Source organism: Colobus angolensis, unplaced genomic scaffold (genome assembly GCF_000951035.1).
Source record: "Colobus angolensis palliatus isolate OR3802 unplaced genomic scaffold, Cang.pa_1.0 Scaffold1, whole genome shotgun sequence".
In the NCBI taxonomy this organism is placed as follows: Eukaryota; Metazoa; Chordata; class Mammalia; order Primates; family Cercopithecidae; genus Colobus; species Colobus angolensis.
Window position 1 is genome coordinate 10,428,593 of NW_012110918.1, and position 11,588 is coordinate 10,440,180.

Below are 11,588 nucleotides of genomic sequence, written 5' to 3' on the forward strand. Positions count from 1 at the left end.
AGTGTTATATAGTCTAGGGTAAACAGGCACAGAGTCATTATACAAATCAGATGTATGATTGGCTGACATTTGAACAAGGCGATTTGGCTGATTATGATTGGTTCCCGCCATTTCTAGTATTTCAGTTAATTTTGAAATCCTGATGACATCTATCAGGGGCTTGCAGGGCAAGGGCAGGGCTTGTTTTTGCAAACCCCGAGGCGGGAAAGCAGTTTTACAGAAGCAGAACAAAGGCAGTTAATCATATGGCGACAGGTTTCACAACAGGTTTTGCAACATGAGTGTATCTTACTTAAACGCGTCTTGTGATCTTGCCCTGCCACAGAAAGAAAAACAGGAACTTACAAAATCTTTAGAATGTGCAGAGATAGAGACAAAATGATTGTGAGAGCAGAACAAAGGTTTATCAATAGGGCGGGCACACGCTTTTATGCCCTTATCAAGAGAAGCTCTGCTGTGTTATCTGTGAAACCAGAAAATCTGAGACAGGTCTCAGTTAATTTAGAAAGTTTATTTTGCCAAGGTTGAGGACATGCCCATGACACAGCCTTAGGAAGTCCTGATGATATGTGCCCAAGTTGGTCAGGGCACAGCTAGGCTTTATACATTTTAGGGAGACATGAGACATCGATCAAAATATGTAAGAAGTGCATTGGTTTGTTCTGGAAAGGTGGGACAACTCAGAAGCAAAGGCAGAAGACTAGAAACACAGAGAGAGCTTCCAGGTCACAGATAGCTGCATTCTTTTGAGTTTCTAATGAGCCTTTCCAAAGGAGGCAATCAGATATGCATCTATCTCAGTGAGCAGGTGGGTGACTTTGAATAGATGGGAGGTAGGTTTGCCCTAAGCAGTTTCCAACTTGAGCTTTCCTTAGTGATTTTGGGGGCCTAAGATATATTCCTTTCACATATCTGTCTCACATGTTCATGTGAAGAGACCACCAAACAGGCTTTGTGTGAGCAACATGGCTGTTTATTTCACCTGGGTGCAGGCGGGCTGAGTCCAAAAAGACAGTCAGCAAAGGGCGGTGGGATTACCATTAGTTCTTATAGGTTTGGGGATAGGCGATGGAGTTAGGAGCAATGTTTTGCGGGCAGGGGGTGGATCTCACAAAGTACATTCTCAAGGGTGGGGAGAATCACAAAGAACCTTCTTAAGGGTGGGGGAGATTACAAGGTACATTGATCAGTTAGGGTGGGGCAGAAACAAATCACAATGGTGGAATGTCATCAGTTAAGGCTATTTTCACTTCTTTTGTGGATCTTCAGTTGCTTCAGGCCATCTGGATGTATACATGCAGGTCACAAGGGATATGATGGCTTAGCTTGGGCTCAGAGGCCTGATAATATCTAACGTAATGGATTTAGGCAGCTCCATTCCTAATATTTGGGGGCCAGGGCTAGAATACAAATGGAGGCCCACAGACCGTATGTCACAGTATCTTAAGATTCTAAAGCAAGCTCAAAAAGCCAACAAATCAAGTGTGTCTAATCTTCTCTCCTGAACAAAATACCTTCCTACCAACCTGGAAGCCAGGTTAGCATGTAGGATTCCCAGAAGTTCCACACTAAAATGTGACAGCCTAGGGACAACCAACCTCCTGTCCCCAGCCCCCACCCACAAGCTCCTCTCCTTCTCCTCCCACCCTTGCACACCCAACCCCAAAGGCTCTCAGAAGAATGCACGAGGCTCCACATCCAAGCTCTGTCCGCAGCCCCTGCAAACGGTCACCCCTTGACCATGCCGCAGACCTAGGGATGCCACAGTAACAGCGACCTTGGGGCAAAGTGCAGTTAGTCTACAGGAGAAACAGGAGCCTTTGGCCATGTGGACACCTCACTTCATGGGGAGGAGCATAGAGGAGGAGCAGGCCTAAGGGAGGGCCTAGGTTTAGGAAGAGATAATTCAACAATGCTTGTAAATAGACCAGCGCTGAGCTCTCCATCATGGCCTAGGTAAAAAGCTCTTAGAGTCAGTATTATCAGTAGCTTTTTGTTGTTGTTGTTGTTGTTGAGACGGAGTTTTGCTCCGTCACCCAGGCTGGAGTGTAGTGGCACGATCTTGCCTCACTGCAACCTCCATCTCCCGGGTTTCAAGTGATTCTCCTGCCTCAGCCTCCCAAGTAGCTGGGATTACAGATGACCGCCATCATGCCTGACTAATTTTTGTATTTTTAGTAGAGACGGGGTTTCACCATGTTGGCCAGGCTGACCTCAAACTCCCGACCTCAGGTGATTTGCCCATCTTGGCCTCCCAAAGTGCTGGGATTACAGGCTTGAGTGACCGTGCCCGGCCATTGTCAATAGATTTCTGAAGCTGATAAAAAAGACCTGGCAGGGCACGGTGGCTCACACCTGTAATCCCAGCACTTTGGGAGGCCGAGACTGGTGGATCACAAGGTTAGGAGATCAAGACCATCCTGGCTAACACGGTGAAACCCCGTCTCTACTAAAAATACAAAAATTAGCCAGGTGTGGTGGTGGGTGCCTGTAGTCCCAGCTACTTGGGAGGCTGAGGCAGAAGAATAGCTTGAACCTGGGAGGCAGAGGTTGTTTTGAGCCGAGATTGTGCCACTGCACTCCAGCCTGGACAACAGAGCGAGACTGTCTCAAAAACAAAAAAAAACACAAAAAAACAAACAAAGACCATAACCGATATGAGAGGATCATCCCGCCCCGCCCCGAGCCAAGGTTCAGCTGAATCTGACCTCGGTAAGCCGGAAAAGGTCCCGAGAAAACAGGACTGTTTCCTATGATGAACCTGTATGCACCCCTAGACCTCGGTGAGCCAGAAAAGGTCCTGAGAAGACAGGACTATTTCCTATGATGAAAATTGATGGAAACTCCTCACCCTGGAAAGGAAAAGGGTAAAAGCAAAAATAATTAGAATCTGTCATGTTCTTTAGGACGCGAATGAGGGGAACGTAGATGAACTACCCCTCACATTCTGGAATATTCTCTCTAGGAAGCACTTCTTAAAGCCTGAGAAAGTTAGATTCTAGATGTAAATTATTAAAACCACTGCATATAACAAACAAATGAGTTCTCTAACCCAGGAGGAAATAAAAGCTGGAGAGGTTCAGGAGGTGGGTGGGGGCACAGTCACGGGACATCCAAAGTCAATGCCATGGACAACCTCACTTTCAGCAGACACTGATATGCATTCCCTTCCTTGCCATTGCCAGAGCTGAACAGTCGCTAGGCCCGACTCAAGGAGGCCCAGCCAATCTCTATGTTTTTATGGTTTTGTTGTTTTAATGTCTTTATGTTTTTACAAGTCCAGATAAAGTTTGCACCTCCTAGTCCTTTCAAACAGCCTTGAATTCTTGTCTTTAGAAGGAGGCCACTGTCCACATCCACTCATCAATTCATTCATCCATTCATTGAGGGTACCAGCCTCTGGGTGCATGTAGAGTTCCTCTCTTTTGTTTATGATTTTCTTTCAAACATTTCATCTGAACTTCCAAGCTAATTATCACCCTTACTCTCTCCCAGTTCAGACCTCCCAGAGGAAGGCGGCCTTCTCCCTCTTTTCCCAGAATCTGCTTCTCTTTGAAATGTTGTCTGCTCCTTGTTCTAAGGCCAAGTGTGCAAAGCACATTCCAGCCATCTGATTTTGTTTTATTCTGTAGACTGGTTTTTTGGGGCTCTCCCACACAGGAGATCTATGGACATCGTGTTAGTCCTGGTCTTCCAAAGAGGAGATGTGGAAAGGGAATTAAATGTGCAAGGGTTTTAATGGGGGAAATGCCTATGAGAGAAATAGAGTAGGTGCCAGCGAGGCCAGGGGAGCCTTCAGACCATGATGCAGGCTGGATCCCCGTGAAGGAAAGAGGGCACAAAGGTTGTGTTGAAGCATCCCAGACCACCTTGCAGTATCTGGAGGGTTGTGCAAGGCCATGAGGGAGTCCTTGAGCTAACTCAACTATTAGAGGGTCCTGTGTCTCCCAGGAATAGGCCTGTCGTGCTCCACCTTTGGCTGGTAATTGCCCGTAGGAAGCATGACCTCAATGCAAACACGACGATGGCTTTCAAAGCACGGCAGTGGGGACCCTCGGTCACTGATGCACCTGTGGTTGGAAGTCTGAGAGACACATTCACATGGTCACTTCAGATGCTTATTAACTTGGGTTGGAGGGAGATCTCCTCTGTGCCTTCACACCTCTTTCAGTGACTTCAATAGAAAATCGAGACTTTAGGCCGGGCGCGGTGGCTCAAGTCTGTAATCCCAGCACTTTGGGAGGCCGAGAAGGGTGGATCATGAGGTCAGGAGATCGAGACCATCCTGGCTAACACCGTGAAACCCCGTCTCTACTAAGAAATACAAAAAACTAGCCGGGCGAGGTGGCGGGCGCCTGTAGTCCCAGCTACTCGGGAGGCTGAGGCAGGAGAATGGTGTAAACCCGGGAGGCGGAGCTTGCAGTGAGCTGAGATCCGGCCACTGCACTCCAGCCTGGGCGATAGAGCGAGACTCCGTCTCAAAAAAAAAAAAGAAAATCGAGACTTTAGTGTGTTTGTGTGTCTAAGTGTATGTGTGGGTGTCTGTGTGCATGTGTATGTGTTTGTATGTATGTGTGTCTATGTTTGTGTTTATGTTTGTATGTATATTTGTACATGTGTGCATGTTTGCATGTATGCTGCATGTCTGTGAATGTGTGTGTCTGTGTGTTGGTGTCTGCGCATATGTGTCTGTGTGTAAGTGCATATGTATGTGTATATATTTGTGTTATACATGTCTCTGTGTGTGCATGCCTGTATATGCATGTCTGTGTGTTTCTGAGTTCATGTGTGCATGTGTGTCTGTGTCTCTGTGCATGTCTGTGTATGCGTTTCTGTGTGCATGTGTGTTTGTGTGCACATGTCTATGTCTGTGTATATATGTCTGTGCGAATGTGTGTTTCTGTGTTACTGTGTGTTTGCATGTGTGCTTGTGTCTGTATATGAGTGCACATGTTGGTGTACATGTGTTTCCACATGTGTCTGTGTGCATGTGTGTGTTCTCTGTGTATGTACATGTGTGTTTGTGTGTACATGTGTGTTTATGTGTATTATGTGTATGTGTGTTTCTGTGTGTAGACGTGTTTTTGTGTGTCTGTGTATGTGTATCTGTGTGCATGTGTGAGTTCTTTGTGTGTGCATGTATGCTCTGTGTGTATGTGTTGTACAAGTGTGTCTGTGCCTGTGGATGTGGATGTGTGCATGTATTTCTGTGTGTACGTGTGTTTTTCTGCCTGTGTATGTGTATGTGTGTTTCTCTGTGTGTGCATGTGTTTGTGTGTGTGCATGTATTTATCTGTGTCATGTGTGCTCTGTATGTGTTGTACATATGTGCATGTGTGTGCTTCTGTATGCATGTGTTTGTGTGTGCTCTGTGAGTGCAAATATGTTTGTGTGTGCATGTGTGTTCTGTGTGTGTACATGTTTTCTGTGTCTGTATGTGTGTGTCTTGTGCATGTATGTTTCTCTGTGTGTGCATGTGTGTGCATATGTGTGTGCATGTGTGTTCTGTGTATGTGTGTACATGTGTTTTCTGTGTCTGCATCTGTATGTGTGTCTTGTGCTTCTGTTTCTGTGTATGCATGTGCATGTGTGTGCATATGTTTGTGTGCATGTGTGTTCTGTATGTGTGTCCATGTTTTTCTGTATCTGTGTCTTTGCGTGTATGTTTCTGTGTCATGTGTGTTCTGTGTGTATGTTATACTTGTATATGTTTGTACTTTTGTATGCGTGTTTCTGTGTGCATGTGTGTACTTGTGTGTGCATATGTTTGTGTGCGCATGTGTGTTCTGTGTATGTGTGTACATGTTTTTCTGTGTCTGTATGTGTGTGTCTTGTGCATGTGTGTTTGTGTGTGTGTGTGCATGTTGTGCACATGCGTGCTTAGAAAGAACCCACTCCCACAGCCACAAGGACACCTCTGAGGCCAACTCACATCACAGGCCCTCACCCCTCTCTCTATTGCTCCCTTCTAGACCATCCTGGTGGGCGACAGTGGTGTGGGAAAGACGTCTCTGCTGGTTCAGTTCGATCAGGGCAAGTTCATCCCCGGCTCCTTCTCGGCCACTGTGGGCATTGGATTCACGGTAAGCACTGGCCGACACTGCCAGCTCTGGGCCTGGGCTCAGGACTCCAGCGTGTTTTTGTTGAGTGCCAGCAGGAAACAGGTGGACACTCGCACTGGACCATTCAAGGAAGATTAAGGAGAAGACTGTTCCCCAAGGTGTAGGAGGGTGTTGGGTGACCAGGAGGGAGGGTGCACTGCCCCTGGGTAGTCCAGGAACTCCACCTACCTCTAGCCTCAAGCGGGAAGGGAAGGCACCCTCACCAGAACCCAAGGACAAAGCAGGCTGCTGGGTGAGCTGCCTGGCAGGAGCTGTGTGGGACCTACAGTGGAGGGACACAGCAGCCCGTGGGAGCCCCCCAGGGAGGCAGCCAGGAGAACAATCTCGTGTCCCACCTTGCTCTCCTCCTGCTCCCCGTCTCCTTCTGGGGCTCCACACTGGATGAACGCAAGTGGAAGCCAGAAAGCAAAAAATATTTCAATATGGAATAGCTCAGGTCAGCCCTCCAAGGCAAGAAGAATCTGGAGGGACAGAGGGACGACAAAGTTTTCAGCACAGTCCAAACTTAGCATTGTCACACGGGTCTCAGGGAGCTGGCAGGCCAAGGTTACAGTTCCGTGTTTACCCCTCAGTAAAATGGTAAAAGGTCAGCTTGCGTTAAGGAATCCCAACACCCTCGGCTTCTTCTGCCCACAGCCCCTCTGCGGGACAAGAGATCCCTCCTCTCTACCATACATCCCATCTCCCCGCATTGTCCTGTGCCTGCGGCTGCAGCTGCCCTTGAATTCCTGGGAAGACTTTGGGAGAGGGTTCCACTCCTCTCTTGGACTGTGGCAGTAGGAGCAGGGCCCTCCCTTGGGACCCCAGAATCGTAGCATCTTGAGATGAGGAAGAGCAAACATCTCTTCTTGGACAACACGGATGTTTGGGAGCCTCTGGGACCGGAGCACAGGGCCTTCAAGGTCACATTCAGGGTCAGTACGCAGCAGTGCCACGCTGATGGGAAAAGACAGAGGAAAACCCAGAAAAATGGGCTTTCCCACTGGGTCACAGCCAGGAAGGCAGGGGTTCAGAACGGACATGGCTTCTGGGTGACCTTCCAGGAGGCAAAGTGGAAGTGAGTGCCTGGCTCAGGTGTGTTCTCAGGCCTAGAATCGACCCTGAAACACCAGTGCCCAGGGCTCCCACCGCGATGGGACCAGCTGGGCTCTGGTAGTGCTAAATAGGGCAGGGCTGAGACCCAGGAGGCCAAGGCTGCCTGGCAATCCCTGAGGTCTTGGACCAGGCTGCCATGAAGCAAACCAGGATGACCTGGTGCCAGGCATCACCCACCCCAGCCCAGGCCCAGTCTGCCCTCAGCAGCCAGGGCACACCCTGCCCTCAGGGTCACACCCGCATCTCCTCACCCAACCTTCTGCCTGTCTGGTGAGGAAGGAAAGAGAGTGGGGTGGATGTGGCTGTGGACATGCAAAGGCTGATTCACATTCCACAGACCACAGAGGTGAGATCTCCGAGTTTTGCTGCTAGCTTGGCAAAAAAATTGGGGCCAATTTCCTGTGAAGGAAAAAGAAAGTGCGTGGTCAAACTGTGTGCTCAAAGCTGCCTGAGATGGGACAAGCTGGGCTTTCCCACTGACCTCAGGCTAGGGTGGGCCTCCTAGAGCCTGGGCTGCCTGCTTGGCACCAGCCAGCACCCAGTGTCCTGGTGCATCTCAGGACAAACCTGTTGGTTGCTTACGCTGAGTAAGGATCTGAGCCCCTGGCCAGAAACTCAGCCTGGGGACACCTGAGCAAAGAACTGGAGGACATCGGGGTCTCCTCTAGATATCAGCAGTCTGGGGGTCCCCGGAGAGCCAGGTTACCAGACACTCGTTCACCCATCTGTCCTTCACACTGAGGTTTGAGATATGACATGGATAAGGGCCCTGCTGCTGGCCAGGCTGTAGCCTGGAACTCCTGTGTGAGGGGAAGGGAGGCAGAAGCTCACACTGGCTCACTCAGGAGGCTGAGTGCCGCCCAGGTGGCAGGGGAGGGACGGAGCCTCTGGTCTCCCACTTTGGAGGAGCCAGAGGTGAGCAGGGTAACTACCCCGGCGTGCCTTCACCCATAAACTACCAGGTCCATTGCCTTCTGGAAGTGGGACCTGCCCAGGTCCTGTGCAGATGCCTCTCAGTCAAGACCTTCCCTAAATTCTCCACCACCAGCTTCATCAAACTGGCTGTGGGGGTCCTGCTGATGGGGTTATGGGGTACTGATGTCTATGGGGTTCACACAGGGGTCTTTCCAGTCAGCCCCTCCCACCACAGTTCAGGTCCTCCTTGTTACCTCTCCTCAGTTACCCCCAAATTCCCTAATCTTGCCTAAATACTGATGCAAAATTCCTCTTTCAAAACCCTTACTCAGGCCAGCCGTGGTGGCTCACACCTGTAATCCCAGCACTTTGGGAGGGTGAGGCAGGCAGATCACTGGAGGCCAGGAGTTCAAGACTGGCCTGGCCAACATGGCAAAACCCCATCTCTACTAAAAATACAAAAAAAATTGCCAGGCGTGGTGGCACATGTCTGTAATCCCAGCTACTTGGAAGGCTGAGGCAAGAGGATCACTTGAACCTGGGAGACGGAGGTTACAGTGAGCCGAGATCACGCCACTGCACTCCAGTCTGGGCAACAGAGTGAGACTCCATCTCAAAACAACAACTACAACAAAACCTCACTCTGCTCATCCCCCACCTGAACATTCATGGCTCACTATTGCCTTCCAAATAAAGTCTGAATCTCTCATCTGCTGGTCAAACTGCTGCACAGTTTAGACCAGTGGTTTTCAAACACTCCTTCAGCGTGCATAAAAGCCTCCAGGGGAAGTTCATCTGAAGCGCAAATTCTAAGCTCCCTCATAGATGTGCTGCTTCAGCAAAACCACGTGGGGGGCCCAGAATCTGGGACCTCTGACCCAGTGGGTCCACACGCCATGTTTTGCAAAACATGAGCTGAGGCCTCGTCCCTCCAGTCTCTGCCCGGGTCTCCTTCCCACATCCCTACCCTGTGCTCTTTGGCTGTGCTGTTCCCCAGCTCTGGAGTTTTCTGCCATCCACCTGGGTAGCAGGGAGGCCCTTGCCCCTGCCCCCCAGAGCTCCAGGGCTGCACACAAGAGCCCCCCCGTCTCTCAATAAGCACGAGGGCCTGTCTCACTGACACTTGGTACCTCTACTATCAGCAGGGCTGCATGACTATGAGGGTGTGATCTGTGAACAGGAGGGCAGGGGTATCTATTTGGGGGTATTGTGGGGGTGTGCGTTTCAGATCTGGAGGCAGTAAGAGGTGTTGGCGGTAATTTACAGGCTGATATACACATTTGGTGATGGTGTGAGGCATGGGGTCCATTGGAGACGCAGGTGCTTGCAGAGTGATGTGGCATAGGTGTCGATGGTGTGAAATAAACTGTGCCTGGAGTTGCATTGTGGTGACAGGAGTGTGTGTTTGGAGTGAAATGAGGTATGTGTGTTTGGGGGTCATGTAAGATAGGTTGTATGTGTGTGGTATGATAGTACGTGTGTTTGTTTGTAGTATGAGGTAGTTTGAGGCATAATACAAAGTTGTGTGTGGGGTATGTTATGAAGTGTGTGTTTGTGGTATAATGTAGGATGTGAGGCATGTGTATTTATGGTATGATGTGAGGCAGATGTGTGTGGTGTGATGTAGGGTGTGTGTGTATATATTTGTGGTGTGATTTGAGGGTGTGTGTATGAGTTGTGGTGTGAGGTGTGTGTGTGGGGCATGTGTGGTATGATTTGAGGTGTGTGTGCGGTGTGAGGTGTGTGGTGGGATTTGAGGTGTGGGTGGTGAGGTGTGTGGTATGATCTGAGGGATGAGGTGTGTGTGTGCATGTGGTGAGGTATATGTGTCTGTAGTGTGATTTGAGGGTATGTGTGTGGTGTGTGTGTGTGTGGTGTGAGGTGTGTGCCTGGTGTGATTTGAGGGTGTGTGTGTGGTGTGAGGTGTGTGGTGTAATTTGAGGTATGTTGATGAGGTGTGTGGTGAGATTTGAGGTGTGAAGTGTGTGTGGTGTGATTTGAGGTGTGTGTGGTTTGAGGTGTGTGGTGTGATCTGAGGTGTGTGTGTGGTGAGGTATGTAGTGTGATTTGGGGATGTGTGTGGTGTGAGGTGTGTGGTGTAATTTGAGGTATGTTGATGAGGTGTGTGGTGAGATTTGAGGTGTGAAGTGTGTGTGGTATGATTTGAGGTGTGTGTGGTTTGAGGTGTGTGGTGTGATCTGAGGTGTGTGTGGTGAGGTGTATGGTGTGATTTGAGGGGTGAGGTGTGTGTGGTCTGAGATGTGTGTGTGTGTGTGGTGAGATGTGTGTGTCTGTGGTGTGTTGTGGGGTGGGTGTACACCTGTAAGTGTCTGTGGTGTGTGTCTGGGGAGAGACACAGGCTACCACAGCACATGCACAGCCTCAGAGTGAACGTTAGGAGGCCCAGATTTCCTCCCCAGAGACCACAGGGATCCCTTAGTGAGTGCCCATTCTGCACAGCCCCTGTTCCCTGTTCTGAACATCCTTGACCCCAACCCGCTTCTGACTCACCCAAGGCTGCCCTTGAACACCCTACAGGACATTACAGTGGCCCTGGGGACAGTGTACACACCCTCCAAGTATAACGTTACCCACACACCACAAACCCAGCAGGCCAGACAGGGACCGCCTGGAGGAGAGCCCAGAGCTCCTCTCCCCGTGTTCGAAGACTTCTTCCCTAGGTCAGATTCCTCCATCCAGACTAGCGCAGCAACGCAGCAAGGAAGTGCTTCAGGTCACTGCTCCTTCTGGATGATTCGAGCTAATGTTCAACCTTCTGTATTCCAAACCCACCATAGGACAAAGAGGGCCTTGGAGCCAACAACACAAACCACAGCTGGAGGCTAGAAATCTGAACTCAGGGTACCAGCAGGGCCACACTCCCTCTGAAGCCTCCAGGGAAGGGTCATTCCTTCTCTTCCATGGCTCTGGTGGCTCCCAGGAGACCTTGGCATTCCTTGGCTTGCAGTCGCACTGTTCCCATCTCATCTCTGTCTTCACCTGGATGTCTTTTCCCTGTGTCTCTGTCTTCTTATGACACCAGTTATACTGAATTAATGGCCTGCCCTATGCCAGTGTAACCTCATCTTAATGAGTGATGTCTGCAATGACTACATTTCCAAGTAAGGGCACGATCTGAGGTACTGGTGGCTCAGACCTCAACCTTTCTCTGGGGGGACACAATTCAATCCATAACAGCATGGTTTAGATAGAAGGTGAGCATGAGGCGTGCCCCTTCCCCTCTCTCAGTCTTCCTCCACCATTTCCCTCCTGCAATGAAAACCCGCATCCTGGCTGGGCAAAGTGGCTCACATCTGTAATCCCGACACTGTGGGACAGGAGGCTAAGCCAGGTGTATCACCTGAGGTCAGGAGTTCAAGAGCAGCCTGGCCAACATGGTGAAACCCTGTCTCTACAAAATACAAAAATTAGCTGGGCATGATGGTGGGTGCCTGT

At 49.9% G+C, this 11,588-nt stretch overlaps 1 protein-coding gene across 1 annotated transcript in view; it reads left to right on the top strand.

The window, feature by feature from the left end:
• Positions 1 to 11,588, top strand: part of RAB37 (RAB37, member RAS oncogene family) — a 107,323-nt gene that overhangs the window by 77,126 nt on the left and 18,609 nt on the right. Inside the window, exon 2 of the mRNA XM_011938521.1 lies at positions 5,973 to 6,083. Coding sequence (XP_011793911.1) covers positions 5,973 to 6,083 — 111 coding nt within the window. The remainder of the gene's footprint in view (positions 1 to 5,972; positions 6,084 to 11,588) is intronic.